We start from the raw sequence: 25,009 nt of genomic DNA, 5'->3' as shown, positions 1-25,009 counted from the left end.
GTTACGTTTATCATGCTTAACCGTTCTTCTCCCCGCCACCTTAGTTAGAGAGGGAAGTCTGCATTTTAGTCTTAGTATTTAATAGGCCTCCCTATCAGTCAGAAAAATAAAAGCTGACCCCTTTCACGCCAATTACAGTTGTTGTGTCTTTATTTTATAAGATAAGTGTGCTGGAGTGGCGCGTGGATGCATCTGACGTGTGAGGTTTAAGACTGCGTAGGGAACATACTGTGACCATAGCAGCATAAACGAACCGTCGGGGCTTCCTCAGCGTCACTCAGTGCATCACCTTGGCTTGGAAGGGGTTAATGTTTTGTGGTGGGAGGAACGTGGAGAGAGGGTCTGAGGGGCTGATTGGCTGGATCATGTATAGGGGCTGGCCTGTCATACATATAGGCTGCTGACATGGTACGTCCTCCCTCTTTTCAGCTCTTCTCATGACCCGCCCTCCCGCCCTGGGGACTTGGTTTTGGTTTTTATTTTATTTTGTTCTACAGTCGGGTTCATTGTGTCGGCTTTTGGTGGCCGGTTTCTAAACGGTTACTTAATTTTAATTATGAGTTCAAGGTTAGTAAGTTTGGGTGTACTTTTAGGTAAATTTTATAGTTTTATTATTAGTTTACGGGCATCGCTTTACCAAGTGGGTCCATATAACTGGTATAAACATATGTGGATGGCGGGGCCGGTGGCCCAATTTTTACCATGTAGGGGCGGAGCGTACCTCCGTCCCTGCAACTGTTGGTGGGGCAGGGGTAGTGGCAGAAGGCCGACCCCTGTCCTTGGATTTTTGATTTTCGATGTCTGGGATGGAGGCAGGAGGCCGATCCCGGAACATCTGGGGCAGAAGGCTCCCTCACACATATGTTTTTTATTGCTTGTTTTTCTGTATTATAACATTGATCACCCATGTTACGTTTATCATGCTTAACCGTTCTTCTCCCCGCCACCTTAGTTAGAGAGGGAAGTCTGCATTTTAGTCTTAGTATTTAATAGGCCTCCCTATCAGTCAGAAAAATAAAAGCTGACCCCTTTCACGCCAATTACAGTTGTTGTGTCTTTATTTTATAAGATAAGTGTGCTGGAGTGGCGCGTGGATGCATCTGACGTGTGAGGTTTATTGCTAATTATAGAATTGCAATTTCCATACAGATTGAAAATAAAATTTTCCATACAAAATATGCATTTATGAACAGTATCATATTTTGGGATAAGATAACATGATTGATCATGACAAATTCTATTTCACCTATAAAACGGCTGTCAGTGCTGTGTGTAGGGGACCAGTGCATGCGTATTACTAGATATAATAGACCTTTTGGTCTATGTCTCTAGGCAGTGTAGCAGTGCCCTGTAATTGGTCAATGGTTGCCTGGCGAAGGATCTGCCACCCCCTGCTGGACCTCCTCTGGGCTTTGGGTAGTAGTTTATCCTTGTTGTCGTTGCTTGCAGAAGCAGCGGAGTCCTTGCTGACAGTCTGAGTATCCTGGCACGTCTGTGGCGATACAGCCTCCTCGTCATCCTGGCGTTCTTTCTCAATGCTAAAGCAAAAGAATTGCAATTTAAAGATGTAGCATACAGTAAATTAAGTAAACAAGTAAAGTACTTGTTCAATCAATGTGTGGATTTTAAAATCAAGATGTACTTTCTTCAATGCCACCAAGAGATGGTAAAGGGGGAAGGGTTTGCAGTCAAACCCCACTGGGTGCAATTGGAGGAGGCTGAGATGAACCATGTAATCTTGCATTATCTTGGGGTGGACATTAAACCATTACCGCTTCGGACCAGTATCGCCAGTATAGCAAGATCTGTTTGATAAATTGCAGTGATAAGTGATATTTATTGTGGCAATATTATAATGAACCTTATTTCCGCTAAAGGTGACAAACTGATACAGTATATTGGCCGCATAGTCACCTAACGGGCAGACCTGCAGCTGTACTTTATGATGAAGGCAGAGCGTTGAGTCCATTGTGAGAGCCACATACAGTATATGTTGCTGTCACTTGTTTTTCTATGAGAAATGGTAATATGACTAATGTGTGGCATGTTTGGATGTTGAAGACATACTGTAAATTGCTCACCTGAGTTATCTAATTACGATGAGTTTTCATGATGCGATATAGAACATTTCCAGTCACAGCCAGCTTTGTCTGTCCCGTTACAAAACAACATCCCAGGGGCAGAATACAGGTTGGTCTTTAGCGCCGTGTTCCTTAGGGTAACACAGGCCAGTCACTGGGCAGGATGTATCACACCTCGCATGTTGCATGCGATACAACATCACCCCCACTTATCGCATGCATATCTGCATTTGTTAATTTTTATGCATGAATAAATGTGACTAAAACACAAAGGACAGCCCTTCTTATTAGAGCTGTCCTTTGTGTCCGATAAGAGCTGTCTCTTTGCGTTGTGAGGACTTCCGGGATTATGACGTAGGAGTCCTATTGTGCATGTATGGAGAGAACAACAAGTGCCAGCTGCAGGGGAGGGTCACGCTCTAGGGAACTGTGCGTTAAGAAGTAGGGCTTCTATATACTGTATAGCATTGCCTATTGGGAACTGTGCATGCCGGCACAATGCAGCCCATAGCAATCTATCGGGACTGCAGTGTCAGCAGTCCATGTTGGAAATAAAGTGCGTGCAGGTGTTGATATTGCAGAGTTATATAGGCACACACCAGAGGATGACTCAAACTATGAACACAGTTACTTAACCAGTGGTGTTGCTTTATTGATAGGTAGCAAATACAGTCGTACTCACTGTTACATGTACACTGGACACGGGGGGTCATTCGGAGTTGATCGCTCGCTAGCAGTTTCTAGCAGCCGTACAAACGCATAGTCGCCGCCCACGAGGGAGTGTATTTTCGCTTTGCAGGAGTGCGAACGCCTGCGCTGCAGAGCGCCTGCAAACACATTTTGTGCAAAACAAGACCAGCCCTGTAGTTACTTATCCTGTGCGATGATTGCTGCGACGAGTGACACGGTAATGACGTCAGATTACCGCCCAGCAAACGCCCGGCCACGCCTGCGTTTTTCCAAACACTCCCAGAAAACGGTCAGTTGACACCCATAAACGCCCTTTTCCTGTCAATATCCTTGCGTTCGGCTGTGTGAATGGAATCGTCGCTAGAACCAGTTCAAAACCACAAGGGACTTTGTACCCGTACAACGCGCGTGCACATTGCGGTGCACACGCATGCGCAGATTAGCCATTTTTTTTCAATTATCGCTACGCAGCGAACAACGGCTGCTAGCGATCAACTCGAAATGACCCCCATGGAGCGGAGTTACTGTAGGTAATGGTGCAGGGATGCTGGAACAGCTTTGTTGCAGGTAATATACAGGTCTTTCATAGGAACTAAGCAGTAGACTTCTGTCTCCCACCATGTCACTCTACAACCGTCTCTCACACATTTCCAAGATGGCTCCACATATTCTCAGTAGAGATCACGACGGCCATCTTGGGATAAGGCATGATACCTCCCTGGAAAACAGGAAGACTGGAGTCTGCACAGTAATACACTCTTCTTTCAACAGTATACAGAGGTTATTTCCTTTATCCACTGCGTACCACTTTTATGCATATGGGGATTGCGGTAAACCTCGGAAGGCTCAGTTTTTGGAGGTTTTACTGCATTTTTAAAGTAAGTGCATCCGATCCATTATGTCAGAGGAGAGCTTAGCGCTGCATTTTTTTGTGTCTATTTTTAATTCTGCTGCTGAGGATTTTTTTCACCTGCGTTCTGGGCCAATTTTTGCCGCTAATGACCTAATCACATTCTGTCCTCCGCACCAGTAACATCTTTGTACAGAACCCGCACAAACCATACTTTTTTCATACCCTGCATTTTCAGAAACTAACATGACTTTTTTTTTATAGCCCAAGTCTAAAATATGCTCATTAGTTTCAGGAAAGGGGTGCTGTAGCAGAGACTCAGTGTCAATATGACACTGAGTCTCTGCTATAGTATGCACCCATTAAATATACTTCAGGAAAATGGCAATGGCGCCATTTTCTGGACATATGGACATACACATTGGAGAAATCACAGGGAAGATGTTGCCAGCGACCATTTTCCCAGAGGTATATGCATGCGCGGTAGTCTCTGACACAGTAACAGAGTATACCATGCCTATGAGTGAGCAGGAAGGGGTAGGGCGTATTCTGACTCTCCTGCGGAGATTAGTACATTTTTTAAATACTGACTAAATTAAAGTCGGATAAACAGTTGAAAACTAGGGATTGTCACAAGGGCAGCGCAAAGTTACACTAAGTCACTTCTATATAAAGGTTGTGCAGTGGTGACAGCCTTTCTCGGTCAAATACAGCCAGAGGTCAGATGTAATAAAGTCTGAGTTGGCCAGAGGTGCGGGTTCCCGCCGAACTTGGGCATTTCTTTGAGCAGCAAAAATGTACAAAGCAAAACCATGCCCTGTAAATAATTGGCACTTTTAAAAAACGTCCGAGTTCAGCCGGGAACCCGCACCTCCGGCCAACTCAGACTTCATTACTTCTGACCCATTGTCACCGGAGTTTAAGCTTATTACCGCTTCATTTAGATTCCTCATATTTCAGAAGTTGCTGTCGTAGCTCCTTTATTATTCCCCCCTACACTGCCCTCATCCTCATTAAACTGTTGGTAGGAGGACGCATTCTACGGTAGGAAAAAAGTGTCAAAGTTTGTCTAAAACTTCTAGTAGGAAGCACTTTGAAGTGGTTCTTTACTCTCGTGAGCGACTGCATTTTGTTCCTCCTTTGATCCCCTAGAGTGGAATGAGCTCCTCTTGGTGTATTTGTGTACTTCCACAAACTAATGTTAGTACAGTGAAATATACAGTACTCACCATAAATACCAGTGATTTCCAAGGCCATATTCTGATCCAAAAATGCCGAGGCGAGGCCAGAAGTATTGTGGAATCCGGCTCTCCAACATCACGGTGGTGGCCGCAAGCTGGTTGGATAAAAAGAGTTTATTAGTTTGTAAGTAGACTGGGAAGCGCCATGCTAGTACAAGATGTGCGTGTGTGTGTGTGTGTGTGTTTGTCATAGATACTAGAGGCTGGTTGTGTATGAGTGAGCTCATATTCCTCCACCAACACCATTATTTTTAGTCTACAATTTCAGTTCTTCAAAGCCATTCATAACATTACTTGGGTGCATCGTTTACCCAGAAATATTGATCTACTTCATACTACTAATTCAACCCAATATGTGTTACGGTAGCCAGTCTCAGGATGCTTTTCTGTGCCCAAAATGGCGCGCTGTCACTTTGTCAACATTTGCCGTGTCGACACTGTAATGTTGAGCGGTTGTGAATATCTACATTCAGAATGCTGACAACTTTATCGATAATGTTGACATTGTTTAAAATTTGAATACTATGCAGGTCTACATTATGAACATGCTGCATTAGGGTTAGGCTAAGGTCAGGGTGAGATAGTATGATCGAGATTCACACCGTCAATGTGCACATGTCAACATTATGCCAGTGTCAACAAAATAATGAATGTTAACATGTCAAATGTTGACTTGTAAACCCTGTCAACATTCAGACCATGTGGACAGCCTGGTGTCGACATTATACTTATTGAATTGGTATACCAACGGGTTGGGGTTAGGATCCCGGAAGTCAAAATACCAACGGCAGAATCCCGACATGGATTGGAATGCCAGGGTCGGCATCCCGACAAGGATTTCAATCCCGGTGCCAGAATACCGATGGCCAGGATGCCGAGCGAGCGTTAACCGGCCCACCGGACAGGTAAGCTGTGGGAGGGGGGTTAGGTATAGGCCGTGGGGTGGGGGTGTTAGGTTTAGGCACAACCAGGGAGGGTTAGAGTTAGGCTGCGGGGGGGGGGGGGGAGTATTAGGTTTAGGCTGCTGGGAGGGAGGGTTAAGATTAGGAGGGCATTGGGGTAAGGTAAGTATATTTACCTTGCCTGTGTCTGCATATCCTGCCCAATGCATACCACCACCCCCGAAAAACGTTTGCTTTATAAATCCTACGGGAAGAGATCCTATGTAATCGTTATCAAGCAGGTTTACACGTTGGAACTAGATGACTGGAGATGGTCAGATAGGCCGGTGCATGTGGTCATTTTCCAATCACCCTAACGGGTCACCAATAGCGACAAAAATGGTCTAGGTCAAGGAACGGCAATCTTACATGTGACCAAATTGGACATTTAGCCAATTACCTGAATCTCACAGTAACATTGAGCCATGTACAGTCGGCTTCACTAATGAGTTCCTTCAATTATGCAAATAAAAATATATATAAGAAGAAAATAAAATGCAGTTCCTGCTGCACTGATAGCAGCCAAACTCTTGTTATACACATAGCTGGCTGTGATTGTAGAGGTCTGCACTAAAGATGATCATCTAGAAACAATTACAGGTTGAGTTTCCCATATCCAAAATGTTGGGACCAGAAATATTTTGGATATCGGATGTTCCGTAGTTTGGAATATTTGCATACCATAATGAGATATCTTGGAGTTGGAACCCAAGTCTAAACACAGAATGCATTTATGTGTCACATACACATTATACACACAGCCTGAAGGTCATTTTATAAAATATCTTTAATAATTTTGTGCATGAAACAAAGTTTGTGTACACAAACCATCTGAAAGCCAAGGTGTCATTATCTCAGTCACGCTTACAAAATTCTGTATTTCAGAATATTCCGTAGATCGAAATTATGGATGTGGGAGACTCAACCTATAATAAAGTGTGTACTATAATGTCTGTTTCTCTAAACCTCATATTACATAGCAGAGAGCAGCAGGATCACTCATTGCTACTTACCTGAGCCCTCCACAACTCATCTCTCTCCTGGGCCACCCGCCAGTGGGTGTCTCCCATCATTGCAATTAGCAGGTTCATCATTAAGAGGTTTGCAATGATAGCAAAGGGGAAGTAGACAAAGCTGAAGATCACCGGGAGGTTGACGCTGTAGTTGGCTGGGGAGTTGATGACGTTGACGAAGAGTTGGTACGTGCTGTAGAGGGACATGGCGTAGCTGAAAAATATTCCCATATGTGCGGGGTCCTCAGTCTGGAACACTATATATAAAGCTGAAATGAAGGTGAGAAAAGGTGATTACGGCTGTGGTGAGAGCGTCGCTATCCAGGCTTGTGTTGGGCTCATTCCCACTGTGGGGTCTATTTATCCGTGAGGAAGAGCTGCATTTGCCAGAATTCAGCATCTTCCCAGAGGCGTTTTAACACCAGGAAAAGGTCTGTGTGCAGCACGCTACCAGTGCAAACCTACGCAGAGCCATAAGAAGACGCTAAGACATCTGTCGCCCCCCATATTAATAATGAATGCAAACACATGCTAATGAGGATGACAGCACCTTCCAGTAGCTAGTCGCTTCTGATTGGCTGATGGCGGATTCACCGCTGAAACTGATTAGTGCATTCTTCACTGATCGTGAGTGTATTGTACATCCAACGCAGGATCAAAAAATAATTAGTTAGTACTTTGTCAAAAGAGAGTAATTGTGTTGGTTATAAAATCAAGGGGGGAGGGGGGGATTAAAATCAAGGCGATGGTTGCAATGTGCCTTTCTGTAACAGAACCTCGTATCCATTTATGTCACAAGGTGTGCCTCACACCCCATAGAGGTTCATATGGAAACTTTCAATGTCAGCAGTACAGTAACTGACCGATATGTGCGCAGCCAAGCACCGCATCCATGCACATTACCAGTGATTGAATTCTCTCCTAATACCGAAGTATATAAAATGATATACTATCTACATATTAATAGCAAAAGGAAGACTTTTATGGGTGACCTATTTCTACGATGCCTTTGTCCAAGCAGAGCACAACGTATATGAAAGCTCTTGGTCCACAGCTTGCAGAATTATATTGGTGCTGTAATTGGTTATTTCGTTTTGGAGTTATGTGGCAAAACGTCCATTGGCCATTTACAATGCATCACGATTGTGCTCTGGAAAATGTAACAGTTGGTGAACTCTCCCTGGGTACCTGCTGGGTAACCTGGAACATGTGATCTCCTGGGTGGTCTGGAAACTGTGACAGTTAGACCTGTTGGGTGATCTGGAAACTGTGACAGACCTGTTGGGTGGTCTGGAAACTGTGACAGACCTGTTGGGTGGTCTGGAAACTGTGACAGTTATTTTCAGCCACCCAGCAATCCTGTGCCCTGTCGAAACGGGGCACATCAACTAGTTATTATTAGATAACTGTAGAGGTAGCTATTACAGTAAAACACAAACAATTCAAAACAAAAGGAATAGATTGTCAGCACAAGGCTTGGAATCAACCTGTGTTTTGTTCTTACCTGTGCCGAAGCCTACAATGACCATCACCATAAGCCAGAAAAACCTCAGGAGGTCTCCAAACATCATCTGAAACCCAGATAAATGTGATATTTATGTTTTCTGAAGATGGAGATAAACATCTCTTCTCGAGTGACAATTGCAACACAGTCCAAAATTCAGACAGGGGGGCCACATCAACTGCCAGACATTGCTGTTCGGGCCACAGCACCAAATTACGTAGCACCTCGACGCATCACACATATTCAGTTGCAGCATAATGCACTGAGATGCCAGCGAGTGTAATACTACTTTCCGTCCACCAGATGTCCCTTTTCCTAAACTGCACTGCGCATGCGCCAAATAGGTTGCGAGCTAGGATGGATTGATCCCGCACAGGAATTTAGAACACGGGTAATTAAGGAGAATAATGTGAACATAATGGTATATGAAACCAAAAAGAGAATGTATTAGAGGCATAATGCCTTGCTATAAATTATTTACATTCACGGTGTTGGTGGTGCCCCCAGGAGACTGGAGTTAAAAATTACATAGAAGTGTATATGTTGTGTGTTTTCTGTGCCGCAGAGCACAAGAAAACCAAGCAGAAGACACTTTGTATCATGTCGTTTACCACACCAAACATCATTAAATGGTATACAAGTAGAAGTGCTACACCATAGTTAGAGTTGGTCACATGTTCAACCAATAACATAAGGAGAAATATTTTAATGTAGAAAGCAGTTCAATTCCTATGTTTATGTGGAATGCAAAATGACCAAATGAGTCCTAAATACTACCCACACAGAGCTGAACCCAGAACACACATGCTGCTGATCTTGTCCCGATCTTACAAGGCTATCTCTCTGCTCCCCAAAAGTCCCAGGTTCTCTCCCATCATCACGGTTCTGCCGCCCTGCTGACACTAACCTTGTAAATCATGACAGTGAAAGGTCCCAACATCCCAAATCCACGAGCAAAATAAATGGTATAGCACCAGCCAAACACCAGAGCCACGGACATAGGGATCACTTCTCCATTAGTGTTGGTGATCCTCATGGCAAGTGTAAGCAGTACTGAGCAGCAGAAGATGACCCTGTAAAAGTGGCCGAGGGATTAACAAGATATATAGTCAATGCAAACACAAATAGGGACTGACCACAGCTTGTTCTAACCCTGTGACCGCTCTAACATGGTTTTTTGTTGTTGTTGTTTTTTGGGGGGGGGGTTCCCGGCAAGTGTAGCGTTGGGTACAAAAAGTTATTGCAGAAGTTCCTTCCTCTTCCAAAAATATTCCTTCCTCCCACACACTGTGAAGGCTCTCATTTGTGGAGGGAACCATTATTTGGTGGGGGGTTTTCCCCATTGATGTCTCTGTATCGTAATAAACTGCATACTCATCAACAGTGGTATGGTCCACAAAATAGCTGCTTTCACACCATGTGCAAATTAAGTTTCATTTTAGAACAAAACTATAGAAATTGAAGCATTGTTCATGTACAACCCAACGAAAACATTACCGCTCTACGATACTGCTGTAAACAATGATATAATATACAGTACTATAGGAGACAAAGGGGTTTATATACTAAGCCTTGGACGTGATAAAGTACCAACCAACCAGCTCCCAACTGTCATTTTTCAAACACAGCCTGTAACATGACAGTTAGGTGCTGGTTGGCTGATACTTTGGGGTCTATTCATGAAGCAGTGAAAAGTGTGGAGAAGTGAGCCAGTGAAGAAGTTGCCCATGGCAACCAATCAGCGTTGAAGTAACATTTATAATTTACATACTATACAATTGTATAGAGCAGGTGATTGGTTGCCATGGTCAACTTCTCCACAGGCTCACTTCTCCACTTTTTTCACTGCTTCACGAATAGACCCCTTTATCTCACTCCACTTTTTCTCCATCCCAGGCTTAGTAAATAGACCCCATATGGTCAGAGTGGGTAAATGCATTGAGTGAAACTACTCACAGAATGAAGTGAAATAATCCTCCTGAAACCATGTCCTGGGGCAAGGAGATAATTCGGGTACTCATCAGTACAGGGATCTGGGGAACAGAATAATCAATGTAAGAGTAATCATTTCAGAACATGAGTAGAACATTGCATTATTGGGCCCCATAGCAACATTTGGGTAGATGCGCAGCAATGCTACTGTAGAATTGTAGACCAAAGGCATTGCCTCTTCTGAACATGTGCAACACAGGGTGAATATGTATCAGCACTGAGTGCCACCACATCCACCTTTAAACCATGCAGCAACTGCACCCCTAAAGAGTAGAGCTACCATCAGATTGTCCATCGATGGACATCACTACTGTTGGTCAGGTGACAGTAGTGGGCCTATCAGTGCAACGGGGAGGAAAACCATCGACCCTAATCCATTGATAAAACCATTAATGGTGACTAAGCATCAATGGTCATCCCTAGTTGAACTCTGGTAGGCTAGTCTACTTTTTCGGGAGTCCTGGCCAACAAAATATGAGCGTTCTTACAACTCCCGGGTAAAATAGCCCTTTGTAAATCCTTCCTAGATTGTCCGCAATTGGCGTTATTGTTTAGTATGGTTCTCCTTCTGCACTATGTAATGCACCATTGTAAATGATAAGGAACTGTGGGGTCTATTTATGAAGCAGTGAAAAGAGTGGAGAAAAGCACCAATGAAGAAGTTGCCTATGGCAACCAATCAGCTTTGAAGGAAGCCTTTATCAAGTACATTCTATATAATGTAAGGGAGATGCTGATTGGCTGCTATGGGCAACTTATCCACTGGTCTGTTTCTCCACTTTTTGCACTGCTTCATGAATAGGCCTCTGTGTGACTTGTAGTATCTGTAATAATTTATGCTAAGAAGCGTTATTCCTTATAACACACATGTTTCCGGAGACCTGGGAGGTGACCTCAGAAATCTCCCCTTGCAGACAGATATCACTTGTAGACATTTATACATATATTATAGTGCTCCATTTATACTGAACGGCTATTCATTTTGCCTCCACAAAAATGAACATTTAGTTATGCTGCAATGGTATTGAATACAATAATGAACAATTACATTTGAGATGCAGGACTACTGCGACACACAGACGTGGGGGCACACTCGGAAGTGCACACGGACCCCCTCCTCTGTGAAAATGCTCCTGGGTGCGGGACTTGTTTTTTCCTTGTAAAAGGTTTCCGCTTTAAATATACGGCCAGACTCACACAAAGTCGTGCACCCAGGAGCGTTTTAACAGAGGCGGGTGGGACCCCTCCTCTGTACGTCGCAGTAGACTCCGGCATTGTGCAGGACCCCGGAAACATGGCGGCCGCCATGTTCCGGAGACCAAAATCACTACTGCGCCATTTTGTTGGCGATTTTTGCAACGCTGGACTTCCGAAAGGTAAATATTAAAAATGGGTGCAGTGTGTGTGGTGTGGGCCCCTCTTGGACCCAGGGGCCCGTGTGTGCTGCAGACATTGCAGCCAATATAGAAACGCCCGTGCCCGCACCTCCGGTAGCTATTACATTTAGCCCGGGTTCTCATTCAGAGATGGATGCAATTTCAATGTGGATCGATTTTTTGCCAATGCGCATACATCTAATTTGCATTGCGCACATGCCGCAACGGTCTTGCGATTTTGGTTACAGTGAGGATTTATTTGCAAAGTGATTGACAGTAAGGGACTGTTTGTGGGAGGTAACGGGGGAGTGACAACTGAAAGGCAGCCGTGTCCTGACCATTTGGGGGGCGTGTCACTGCCTGCGATCGTGTACGCGGTCAAAATGGCTCCGGCGTCTCAGTTCCATCGGCCAGTCAGCAGGATCACAGGGTAATTCGGAAGGCTGTTGTATGACTCATGTGCGTCCGATAGTTGTGCCTTCGTACACAGTGGGCGTCTCAATATAAATCCTGGCTGCTGCAATATTTGCATATTTGCGCACAGTCGCTGCATACAAATTTGCAACTGTGGCAGCATTTTCACCTGTCTCTTAATCAGGCCCCCAGGCACCGTTTTATTCTAAGTTCCAGATTTTTAGGTCCATTTACAGGATGAACCTAATGGGGATCGTATTGCGGTATACAGTAGATGAGTCAGACGAGTCAAACAAGTTACAGGTTTCATTTTCCCTTAATTACCTCCAAGAGCAACATCGCCAGCGCCCCAATAACGGAGATCATTTCTCCCACTAATCGCAGCTCATCCGCAGGTGTGGTGTAAGACTCCTGTAAAAACACAAAAGAACTTTACTGACACGTGATTGGACACTCTCACAAACTCTCTCGAAGCACCAATACAAGTCATGTAAAAAATGTTTGGAGGACTCATCGTTGATTCAGCAATCAGGACTGCTGGGGACTATGGTGTTGGGTCAGTGGGTCAGTCTGATTTGGGGTGGGGTGTACTAAACGGGAAAATGCAGCCAAAAATACAAAAAATAAGAATTTACTCACCGGTAATTCTATTTCTCGTAGTCCGTAGTGGATGCTGGGAACTCCGTAAGGACCATGGGGAATAGACGGGCTCCGCAGGAGACTGGGCACTCTAAAGAAAAGATTAGGTACTATCTGGTGTGCACTGGCTCCTCCCTCTATGCCCCTCCTCCAGACCTCAGTTAGGGAAACTGTGCCCGGAAGAGCTGACATTACAAGGAAAGGATTTTTGGAATCCAGGGTAAGACTCATACCAGCCACACCAATCACACCGTACAACTCGTGATAACTATACCCAGTTAACAGTATGAACAACAACTGAGCCTCACTCAACGGATGGCTCATAACAATAACCCTTATTTAAGCAATAACTATATACACGTATTGCAGAAAGTCCGCACTTGGGACGGGCGCCCAGCATCCACTACGGACTACGAGAAATAGAATTACCGGTGAGTAAATTCTTATTTTCTCTGACGTCCTAGTGGATGCTGGGAACTCCGTAAGGACCATGGGGATTATACCCCCATACCAAAGCTCCCAAACGGGCGGGAGAGTGCGGATGACTCTGCAGCACCGAATGAGCAAACACAAGGTCCTCCTCAGCCAGGGTATCAAACTTGTAGAACTTTGCAAATGTGTTTGAACCCGACCAAGTAGCCGCTTGGCAAAGCTGTAAAGCCGAGACCCCTCGGGCAGCCGCCCAAGAAGAGCCCACCTTCCTTGTGGAATGGGCTTTTACTGATTTTGGATGTGGCAATCCAGCCGCAGAATGAGCTAGCTGAATCGTGCTACAGATCCAGCGCGCAATAGTTTGCTTTGAAGCAGGAGCACCCAGTTTGTTGGGTGCATGCAGGATAAACAGCGAGTCAGTCTTCCTGACTCCAGCCGTTCTGGAAACATATATTTTCAAAGCCCTGACTACGTCCAGTAACTTGGAGTCCTCCAAGTCCCGAGTAGCCGCAGGCACCACGATAGGTTGGTTCAAATGAAACGATGATACCACCTTTGGGAGAAATTGGGGACGAGCCCTCAATTCTGCCCTGTCCATATGGAAGATCAGATATGGGCTTTTACATGACAAAGCCGCCAATTCCGACACACGCCTAGCCGAAGCTAAGGCCAACAGCATGACCACTTTCCACGTGAGATACTTTAGTTCCACGGTCCTAAGTGGCTCAAACCAGTGGGATTTCAGGAAATCCAACACAATGTTAAGATCCCAGGGTGCCACTGGTGGCACAAAAGGGGGCTGAATATGCAGCACTCCCTTAACAAACGTCTGAACCTCAGGCAGTGAAGCCAGTTCTTTTTGAAAGATAAATGGAGAGGGCCGAAATCTGGACCTTTATGGACCCCAATTTTAGGCCCATAGTCACCCCTGACTGTAGGAAGTGCAGGAAATGACCCAGCTGGAATTCCTCTGTAGGGGCCTTCCTGGCCTCACACCAAGCAACATATTTTCGCCATATACGGTGATAATGCTTTGCTGTCACGTCTTTCCTAGCCTTTATCAGCATAGGAATAACTTCATCCGGAATGCCTTTTTCCGCTAAGATCCGGCGTTCAACCGCCATGCCGTCAAACGCAGCCGCGGTAAGTCTTGGAACAGACAGGGCCCTTGTTGCAGCAGGTCCTGTCTGAGAGGCAGAGGCCATGGGTCCTCTGTGCGCATTTCTTGCAGTTCCGTACCAAGTCCTTCTTGGCCAATCCGGAACAATGAGTATTGTTCTTATTCCTCTCTTTCTTACTATTCTCAGTACCTTGGGTATGAGAGGAGGAAACACATATACCGACTCGTACACCCACGGTGTCACTAGGGCGTCCACAGCTATCGCCTGAGGGTCCCTTGACCTGGCACAATATTTTTTTTTTTTTTTAGCTTTTTGTTGAGGCGGGACGCCATCATGTCCACCTGTGGCAGTTCCCATCGGTTTGCAATCAGTTGGAAGACTTCTTGATGAAGTCCCCACTCTCCCGGGTGGAGGTCGTGTCTGCTGAGGAAGTCTGCTTCCCAGTTGTCCACTCCCGGAATGAACACTGCTGACAGTGCTTGCACGTGATTCTCCGCCCATCGAAGAAACTTTGTGGCTTCCGCCATTGCCATCCTGCTTCTTGTGCCGCCCTGGCGGTTTACATGGGCGACCGCCGTGATGTTGTCTGACTGAATCAGCACTGGCCGGTTTCGAAGCAGGGGCTCTGCTTGACTCAGGGCGTTGTAAATGGCCCTTAGTTCCAGTATATTTATGTGTAGAGAAGTCTCCAGACTTGACCACAGCCCTTGGAAGTTTCTTCCCTGAGTGACTGCCCCCCACCCTCGGAGGCTTGCATCCGTGGTCACCAGGACCCAGTCCTGTATGCCGAACCTGCGGCCCTCGAGAAGGTGAGCACTCTGCAGCCACCACAGAAGAGACACCCTGGCCCTTGGGGACAGGGTGATCAGCCGATGCATCTGAAGATGCGATCCGGACCACTTGTCCAACAGATCCCACTGAAAGATCCTCGCATGGAACCTGCCGAAGGGAATGGCTTCGTATGAAGCCACCATCTTTCCCAGGACTCGCGTGCAGTGATGCACCGATACCTGTTTTGGTTTCAGGAGGTCCCTGACCAGAGATGCTAATTCCTGGGCCTTCTCCACCGGGAGAAACACCTTCTTCTGTTCTGTGTCCAGAATCATACCCAGGAAAAGCAGACGCGTCGTAGGAATCAGCTGCGACTTTGGAACATTCAGAATCCAGCCGTGCTGTTGCAACACTTCCTGAGAGAGTGCTACGCTGATCAACAACTGCTCCCTGGACCTCGCCTTCATGAGGAGATCGTCCAAGTACGGGATAATTATAACTCCCTTCTGCCGAAGGAGTATCATCATTTCGGCCATTACCTTGGTAAATATTCTCGGTGCCGTGGACAGGCCAAACGTCTGGAATTGGTAATGACAGTCCTGTACCACAAATCTGAGGTACTCCTGGTGAGGTGGATAAATGGGGACATGCAAGTAAGCATCTTTGATGTCCAGCGACACCATAAAATCCCCCTCTTCCAGGCTTGCAATAACCGCTCTGAGCGATTCCATTTTGAACTTGAACTTCTTTATATAAGTGTTCAAGGATTTTAAATTCAGAATGGGTCTCACCGAACCGTCCGGTTTCGGTACCACAAACATTGTGGAATAGTAACCCCTTCCCTGTTGAAGGAGGGGGACCCTGACAATCACTTGCTGGAGGTACAGCTTGTGAATTGCTGCCAGCACTACCTCCCTTTCCATGGGGGAAGCTGGCAAGGCTGATTTGAAGTAACGGCGGGGGGGGGGGGGGGTCGCTTCGAATTCCAGCTTGTATCCCTGAGATACAATTTGTATAGCCCAGAGATCTACCTGTGAGCGAACCCACTGGCTGCTGAAGTTTCGGAGACGCGCCCCCACCGCACCCGGCTCCGCCTGTGGAGCCCCGTCATGCGGTGGACTTAGTGGAAGCAGGGGAGGACTTTTGTTCCTGGGAACTGGCTGCATGGTGCAGCTTCTTACCTCTACCCTTGCCTCTGGCAAGAAAGGATGCGCCCCTGACTCTCTTGCCTTTCTGGGAACGAAAGGACTGCATTTGATAATACGGTGCTTTCTTAGGCTGTGAGGAAACCTGAGGCAAGAAAGTCGACTTTCCAGCTGTCGCTGTAGACACGAGGTCCGACAGACCATCCCCAAACAATTCCTCACCCTTATAAGGCAAAACCTCCATGTGTTTTTTAGAATCAGCATCTCCTGTCCATTGCCGAGTCCATAAGACCCTCCTGGCAGAAATGGACATAGCATTAATTCTAGAGCCCAGCAGGCAAATGTCCCTCTGAGCATCCCGCATATATAAGACGACGTCTTTGATATGGCCCAGTGTTAGCAAAACAGTATCTCTGTCGAGGGAATCAATGTCGTCTAACAGAGTATCTGTCCACGCTGCTACAGCACTACACATCCAGGCTGAAGCAATAGCAGGTCTCAGTAGAGTACCAGAGTGTGTATACACTGACTTCAGGATAGCTTCCTGCTTTCTATCCGCAGGCTCCTTTAGGACGGCCGTATCCTGAGACGGCAGGGCCACCTTTTTAGATAAGCGTGTCAGCGCCTTGTCCACCCTAGGGGATATTTCCCAACGTAACCTGTCCGTTGGCGGGAAAGGGTACGCCATTAGTAACCTCTTAGAAATCACTAGTTTCTTATCAGGGGAACTCCACGCTTCTTCACATAATTCATTTAATTCATCAGATGGGGGAAAAGTCACTGGCTGCTTTTTCTCCCCAAACATATAAACCCTCTTGGTATTAACAGGGTTAATCTCAGAAATGTGTAATACATCTTTCATTGCAACAATCATGTATCGGATGGCTTTGGTCATTTTAGACTGTAAATGTGCCTCATCATCGTCGACGCTGGAGTCGGACTCCGTGTCGACATCTGTGTCAACCATCTGAGATATAGGGCGTTTTTGAGCCCCTGACGGTTTCTGAGTCGCCTGGGCAGGCGCGGGCTGAGACCACGGCTGTCCCAAGGCTGCAGCGTCATCAAACCTTTTATGTAAGGAGCTTACATTGTCGTTTAAGACCTTCCACATATCCATCCAATCAGGTGTCGGCCCCGACGGGGGCGACCCCACACTTATCTGCCCTTGCTCTGCCTCCACATAACCCTCCTCATCAAACATGTCGACACAGCCGTACCGACACACCGCACACACACAGGGAATGCTCAGACTGAGGACAGGACCCCACAAAATCCTTTGGGGAGACAGAGAGAGAGTATGCCAGCACACACCACAGCGCTATATAACACAGGGATTTTCACTGACAATAAGTGATTTACCCAATAGCTGCTTTATAAGTCTTATTTGCGCCTAAATTTATGTGCCCCCCCTCTCTTTTTAACCCGTCTTGTACCTGGATACTGCAGGGGAGAGCCTGGGGAGCTGCTTCAAGCGGAGCTGTGAAGAAAAAATGGCGCTGGTGTGCTGAGGAAGAAGGCCCTGCCCCTCAGTGGCGGGCTTCTGTCCCGCTTTCTGTGTAAAAAAATGGCGGGGGTTTTTACATATATACAGTGCCAGACTGTATATATGTATTTTTATGTCAAAAGGTACCACAATTGCAGCCCAGGGCGCCCCCCCCCCCCCCCCCCCCCCCATCGCCCTGCACCCTACAGTGACCGGAGTGTGTAAGTGTGCTGGGAGCAATGGCGCACAGCTGCGGTGCTGTGCGCTACCTTAATGAAGACAGGAGTCTTCAGCCGCCGATTTTGTCGTCTTCAAGCTTCTGTTCTTCTGGCTCTGCGAGGGGGACGGCGGCGCGGCTCCGGGAACGGACGATCGAGGACAGGTGCCTGTGTTCGAACCCTCTGGAGCTAATGGTGTCCAGTAGCCTAAGAAGCACAAGCTAGCTGCAAGCAGGTAGGTTTGCTTCTCTCCCCTTAGTCCCACGTAGCAGTGAGTCTGTTGCCAGCAGAAGCTCACTGAAAATAAAAAACCTAACAAATACTTTCTTTACTAGCAAGCTCAGGAGAGCCCACTAGGAGCACCCAGCTCTGGCCGGACACAGGCCCTCATTCCGAGTTGTTCGCTCGGAGATTTTCATCGCATCGCAGTGAGAATTCTCTTAGTACGCATGCGCAATGTTCGCACTGCGACTGCGCCAAGTAACTTTACTATGAAGAAAGTAAGTTTACTCACGGCTTTTTCATCGCTCCGACGTTCGCATTGTGATTGACAGGAAATGGGTGTTACTGGGCGGATGCACGGCGTTTTAGGGGCGTGTGGCTGGAAACGCTACCGTTTCCGGAGAAAACGCAGGAGTGGCCGGGGAAACGGTGGGTGTGCCTGGGCGAACGCTGGGTGTGTTTATGACGTCAGCCAGGACCGAAAAGCACTGAACTGATCGCACAGGCAGAGTAAGTCTGAAGCTACTCAAAAACTGCTAACTCGTTTGTAATCGCAATATTGCGCATACATCGGTCGCACATTTAAGAAGCTAAGATTCACTCCCAGTAGGCGGCGGCTTAGCGTGTGTAACTCTGCTACATTCGCCTTGCGAGCGATCAACTCGGAATGAGGGCCACAGATTCTAACTGAGGTCTGGAGGAGGGGCATAGAGGGAGGAGCCAGTGCACTGCACACCAGATAGTACCTAATCTTTTCTTTAGAGTGCCCAGTCTCCTGCGGAGCCCGTCTATTCCCCATGGTCCTTACGGAGTTCCCAGCATCCACTAGGACGTCAGAGAAACTGATGTTTTCACAATCTGACCGCATTTCCCATATGTACCAAGCTCCGGAATGCGATACATTCTGGAGCTAGGACCCAGTGGGCAACGCCATCTTTATGCGCCACCCTTTGCGCATTTCTAAGTACATACCATCATTGGGGGTAATTCCAAGTTGATCGCAGCAGGAAATTTTTTAGCAGTTGGGCAAAACCATGTGCACTGCAGGGGAGGCAGATATAACATGTGCAGAGAGAGATAGATTTGGGTGTGGTGAGTTCAATCTGCAATCTAAATTGCAATGTAAAAATAAAGCAGCCAGTATTTATATTTACCCTGCACAGAAACAAAATAACCCACCCAAATCTAATTATCTCTGCAAATGTTATATCTGCCTCCCCTGCAGTGCACATGGTTTTGCCCAACTGCTAAAAAATTTCCTGCTGCGATCAACCTGGAATTACCCCCATTATTAATGCTGGTAGGCAGGGCTGCCATCAGAAATTCTGGGACCTGGAACTCACAAAATAGGCAGCCCCCCCTTCCCAAAAAAAACAAATAAGAATAAAAAAAATAAATATAAATATATATATATATATATATATATATATATATACACTGCTCAAAAAAATAAAGGGAACACTAAAATAACACATCCTAGATCTGAATGAATGAAATATTCTTATTAAATACTTTGTTCTTTACATAGTTGAATGTGTTGACAACAAAATCACACAAAAATTATCAATGGAAATCAAATTTATTAACCCATGGAGGTCTGGATTTGGAGTCACCCTCAAAAGTAAAGTGGAAAAACACACTACATGCTGATCCAACTTTGATGTAATGTCCTTAAAACAAGTCAAAATGAGGCTCAGTAGTGTGGGTGGCCTCCACGTGCCTGTATGACCTCCCTACAACCCACACAAGTGGCTCAGGTAGTGCAGCTCATCCAGGATGGCACATCAATGCGAGCTGTGGCAAGAAGGTTTGCTGTGTCTGTCAGCGTAGTGTCCAGAGCATGGAGGAGCTACCAGGAGACAGGCCAGTACATCAGGAGACGTGGAGGAGGCCGTAGGAGGGCAACAACCCAGCAGCAGGACCGCTACCTCCGCCTTTGTGCAAGGAGGAACAGGAGGAGCACTGCCAGAGCCCTGCAAAATGACCTCCAGCAAGCCACAAATGTGCATGTGTCTACTCAAACGATCAGAAACAGACTCCATGAGGGTGGTATGAGGGCCCGACGCCCACAGGTGGGGGTTGTGCTTACAGCCCAACACCGTGCAGGACGTTTGGCATTTGCCAGAGAACACCATGATTGGAAAATTCGCCACTGGCGCCCTGTGCTCTTCACAGATGAAAGCAGGTTCTCACTGAGCACATATGACAGACGTGACAGAGTCTGGAGACGCCAGGGAGAACGTTCTGCTGCCTGCAACATCCTCCAGCATGACCGGTTTGGCAGTGGGTCAGTAATGGTGTGGGGTGGAATTTCTTTGGGGGGCCGCACAGTCCTCCATGTGCTCGCCAGAGGTAGCCTGACTGCCATTAGGTGCTGAGATGAGATCCTCAGACCCCTTGTGAGACCATATGCTGGTGCGGTTGGCCCTGGGTTCCTCCTAATGCAAGACAATGCTAGACCTCATGTGGCTGGAGTGTGTCAGCAGTTACTGCAAGACGAAGGCATTGATGCTATGGACTGGCCCGCCCGTTCCCCAGACCTGAATCCAATTAAGCACATCTGGGACATCATGTCTCGCTCCATCCACCAATGCCACGTTGCACCACAGACTGTCCAGGAGTTGGCGGATGTTTTAGTCCAGGTCTGGGAGGAGATCCCTCAGGAGACCATCCGCCACCTCATCAGGAGCATGCCCAGGCGTTGTAAGGAGGTCATACAGGCACGAGGAGGCCACAGACACTCCTGAGCCTCATTTTGACTTGTTTTAAGGACATTACATCAAACTTGGATCAGCCTGTAGTGTGTTTTTCCACTTTAATTTTGAGGGTGACTCCAAATCCAGACCTCCATGGGTTAATAAATTTGATTTCCATTGATAATTTTTGTGTGATTTTGTTGTCAGCACATTCAACTATGTAAAGAACAAAGTATTTAATAAGAATATTTAATTCATTCAGATCTAGGATGTGTTATTTTAGTGTTCCCTTTATTTTTTTGAGCAGTGTATATTCACCAGAATTTTTTAACTGCGCATGGGATATTTCTCTCAGTTCAATTCAGATGTAGCATAATCAGTCCTTTTAAATTGATGTGATTGCTGCCAATTCCTAAAAGGCCGATCCACCGGCTGGATACATGTGAAAGAACAGAAAAAAGGAAGGCGCAATTGTGAGTAAAATAGGAAATCTTTACTGATTAAAAAGTATAAGCTCACGTACATCAAGGTAAAATAATACCGGCTCCCATCTCCAAGGCCCCGCAAGAATGCTTCCAGATCGCACCTGCAGCGCTTCAGACAGGGACACCACAGCGGCTCTCGTTCAGCTGCTTTTACGTCCAAACACCAGATCACAGTGCATGCGGCTGTTCGTTTAGCAGTAGGTGTGAGCGTCGGAGGCATTCTTGCGGGGCCTTGGAGATGGGAGCCGGTATTATTTTACCTTGATGTACGTGAGCTTATACTTTTTAATCAGTAAAGATTTCCTATTTTACTCACAATTGCGCCTTTCTTTTTTCTGTTCTTTCACACATATATATATATATATATATACATACATACACACACGTTACATAGATCTCATACACCCACATACACATAAAACACATACACACACATGGAAAATATACACACATACATATACACTAATAGAACACATACATACAGTATAAACAGATAAAGCACAAACTGTGCACACACTTACATTGAATACTGCCATAAGGAAAGGGGTGAGGATGCCACAGCCAGGAGATATTGCTGGGAGCCAGGGACACGGTTCACCATTAGGCCCCGCCCCCACGTAAAAAATGCCGCGATTCGCGGGTCGGCGGGGAGGGGGCGGAGCCAATATGACGTGATTCTATAACAATTATCTCATATTAGCTCCGCCCCCTCTGCGCCGACCCCCGAATCGCGGTATACAGCCACAAGGGGGTAGGGCTCCGAATGCCTGCCGTAAGACCGGACAGCGTTCATTGAAATAAAAAAACATTTGGGCCACCCCCCTATTCCCCCCAGCCCAGCACAAAGCCAGCCACCGGCAACAGGAGAAGTCGGGGTCAAGGCTCTAAGCTGCAGCAGGGAGGAGAAGACTATCGGCTGCTGGGGAGGGAGGATTCCGCGCTGCCAGCGGGGATGTGATGTCCCGCTCGCGGCTGTTCGTGTGGCTCCCTCCCCCCTCCTCACGGGTCAGCGTCAGCGACTGATACAGGGCATACTTACCTACATTTTCTTTCTCCTCTCCGGGAGAAGCCCATAGAGGAGACGCTGCAGTGTCTTCGGGGGGCGGGGCCGGACTGTGACATCACTAAGCCCCACCTCCCGCATCGGGAAATGCCGCGATTCGCGGGTCCGCGGGAAGGGGGCGGGGCTAAAATGACTCGATTTGCGTCATTTTAACCCCTTCTCCACCCGACGGACCCGCGTTATCTCTCCATCCTGCTCGCATCACTAGGGTGCGAGCAGGATGCGGGAGACCTGCCCACTCTTCCGGGGGTGCGGGGGGCTACCCCAAAAAACGGGAGCCTCCCGCAGCTTCCGGGAGAGTAGGTAAGTATGATACAGGGCAGAGGGGACAGCAGCACCAGAGCGGTGCAGAGCAGTTTCGGCTGGGGGGCCCCTTATGCCAGGGTGGCCCGGGGTACTGACCCCCTTGGCACCCCCCTTAATCCGGCTCTGTGGGCATGCGAGCAGCATGACGTAATCACGTCACATCACACTGTTTTTGTACATGGAGGTGGAGCAGGGAATTTGAAAGCCGGTGTCAGTGGCACCCTTGATTAACCCAGGCGTCCAGTCAGTAATGCATTCCTGACAGGGTGCAGCGCAGAGGGGACAGTAATCAGCCTGCTCGGCGATCAGGCATGTGAGATCGGGGTGCCAGACATTAGGGGATGCCACACCTATGTACCCAGGAGGATCTGTGTGTATGCAGGCTGTTGATCCATCTTGGACATTAAAAATTCAGTGGCATTTAGCCCTAGAGTGCCGTGTCCGTTCTTCTGAACATCCATTTGTTCCGACTCTACTATGTGTACATGTTTGGACAAGGGCACACAGGCGGTTGAACATTATTAGGAGTGCTGGATTATCCTGATATTGTATATATATATATATATAAACATAAAAAAATTAATATACACACACACACACTCACTCACACTCACACACACTTTCTCTCTCCCAGTCACCCTCCCTCAACTTACCTACTATCACAGGCTGCCCGGAGCTGTAGCAGCCTGGTCCCGTGTAGCTCCGCCCCCTTTTCATGACCGAGATCTGGCACTGTCACAGGAGTGTGAGAGGACGCTGAAAACTTCTATTGAAAAGTCAGTGCCAAAATGGCCACCGCCTCAGAGGAGACAGTTATTAAAGATACTAGAGGAGCCTCCTCTAGTATCTTTAATAACTGTCTCCTCTGAGGCAGCGGCCATTTTTGGAGGGACGTTTACAATAGAAGCTTGCAGCGTCCTCTCCCCCTCCTGTGACAGTGCCAGAATGTGGTAATGAAATTTGGGCGGAGCATCGCGGCGCATGCACAGTTTGATAATCGCCCGCTGTGCGAAAACGCACAGCAGTGATCAGGTCTGAATCGGGCCCATATTCAATTAGCCCCGGGGTTTAATTACCACTGAATTGAAATCATGGATTACCGCGCGGAACATAATTGATTCTGTGTAAAAGGCAGAATTAATGATTTTCCCCTGCATGTGAACCCCTGATTGCGCTTTTTTCTCACGGACATTTCCTCTTGCACCTAAAGCTGTGAGGAAAAGGAAACACTCAGGGATTCATGCGCGGGTTAATCCCCGCTAACTGAACCACGTTGCCCCTGTAATATGGTATAAACACTGGGGCTAATTGAACATGAATGTAAATGTGTGGTTAACAATACTGACCCTGAGACTACAATAATACAGTGACTGTAAGCACGGCTGCCATCAGGGGGGGACTGGGAGGACTGCCGGGACTGGAGTGCCCGATTCCAGACAGAGAGCAGGGCCCACCCTTGGCTCCTACCGCAGATACCTGGAGAGCTGAGCCAGGCTGTGACATGCAGTCAGATGAGGCAGGTGAGGAGGAAATTTGGTGCGTTTTAATCAGAGATATGTGGACAAGGTAGGCAGGGGAGGCACTGCCTCACCTGTCATACTCCAGTATACTCCAGAGTTTTGACTACAAAATGACATGAAAAATATAAAGAAAATATAAATACAAATATCTTCTTTGTATTATTCTAATCATTGCTATTCTAATCAAATGCTAGCCATGAGAAAACTTTGCTGAAATAGTCAGTAAAGAAAATGTATCTTTAATGGTTGATAGCCCTAAAAGATGCCTTCAGCTCCTGGCTTTTAAGCTATTTTCTCTGTATACACATGGCCCTGAGAATGTCCTACCAGAAGGTCCTTTTGTTGTAGCACTGTTATATCCCGGGGATTGGTTGGGAGGGTCGCTAGAGGTTTGAGAGGTCGGTTAGCACAGCACAAAGACACACAAATCATATACAGCACGTAGACAGCAGCCAGTAACCAGAAGTAGGGGCGTCCGAACCTCTGCCACTTCTCGTGCACCAACTCTTTTACTGGGGAGATGTCCAGGATCCGTCGTGCCTGGGAGGGAGAGAGAACAGTGATCAGAGGATTCTTATATCTGATGTGGAAGGAAAATAAGGGTTCAGGAGAGTTGATAGGTAGGGAAAAATAAGATTTTAAACCTACCGGTAAATCTATTTCTCCTAGTCCGTAGAGGATGCTGGGGACTCCGTAAGGACCATGGGGTATAGACGGGCTCCGCAGGAGATAGGGCACCTAAAAAGAACTTTGACTATGGGTGTGCACTGGCTCCTCCCTCTATGCCCCTCCTCCAGACCTCAGTT

The 25,009-nt window shown here is 47.0% G+C and overlaps 1 protein-coding gene across 1 annotated transcript in view; it reads right to left on the bottom strand.

Moving 5' to 3' along the window:
• Positions 1-1,036: 1,036 nt before the first annotated feature.
• LOC135056860 (transient receptor potential cation channel subfamily V member 6-like) overlaps positions 1,037-25,009 on the bottom strand; it is a 71,500-nt gene continuing 47,527 nt past the window's right edge. The window contains exons 7-14 of the mRNA XM_063962534.1: positions 24,531-24,743; positions 12,427-12,513; positions 10,277-10,353; positions 9,228-9,393; positions 8,321-8,387; positions 6,817-7,085; positions 4,851-4,957; positions 1,037-1,538 (exon numbers count right to left, since the gene is read on the bottom strand). Coding sequence (XP_063818604.1) covers positions 1,298-1,538; positions 4,851-4,957; positions 6,817-7,085; positions 8,321-8,387; positions 9,228-9,393; positions 10,277-10,353; positions 12,427-12,513; positions 24,531-24,743 — 1,227 coding nt within the window. The 3' untranslated portion in view covers positions 1,037-1,297. The remainder of the gene's footprint in view (positions 1,539-4,850; positions 4,958-6,816; positions 7,086-8,320; positions 8,388-9,227; positions 9,394-10,276; positions 10,354-12,426; positions 12,514-24,530; positions 24,744-25,009) is intronic.

This window comes from Pseudophryne corroboree, chromosome 3 (genome assembly GCF_028390025.1).
Source record: "Pseudophryne corroboree isolate aPseCor3 chromosome 3, aPseCor3.hap2, whole genome shotgun sequence".
NCBI classification, from domain to species: Eukaryota; Metazoa; Chordata; class Amphibia; order Anura; family Myobatrachidae; genus Pseudophryne; species Pseudophryne corroboree.
The sequence above is the reverse complement of the archived record's forward strand: the minus strand, read 5'-3'. Positions and strand labels throughout refer to the sequence as shown.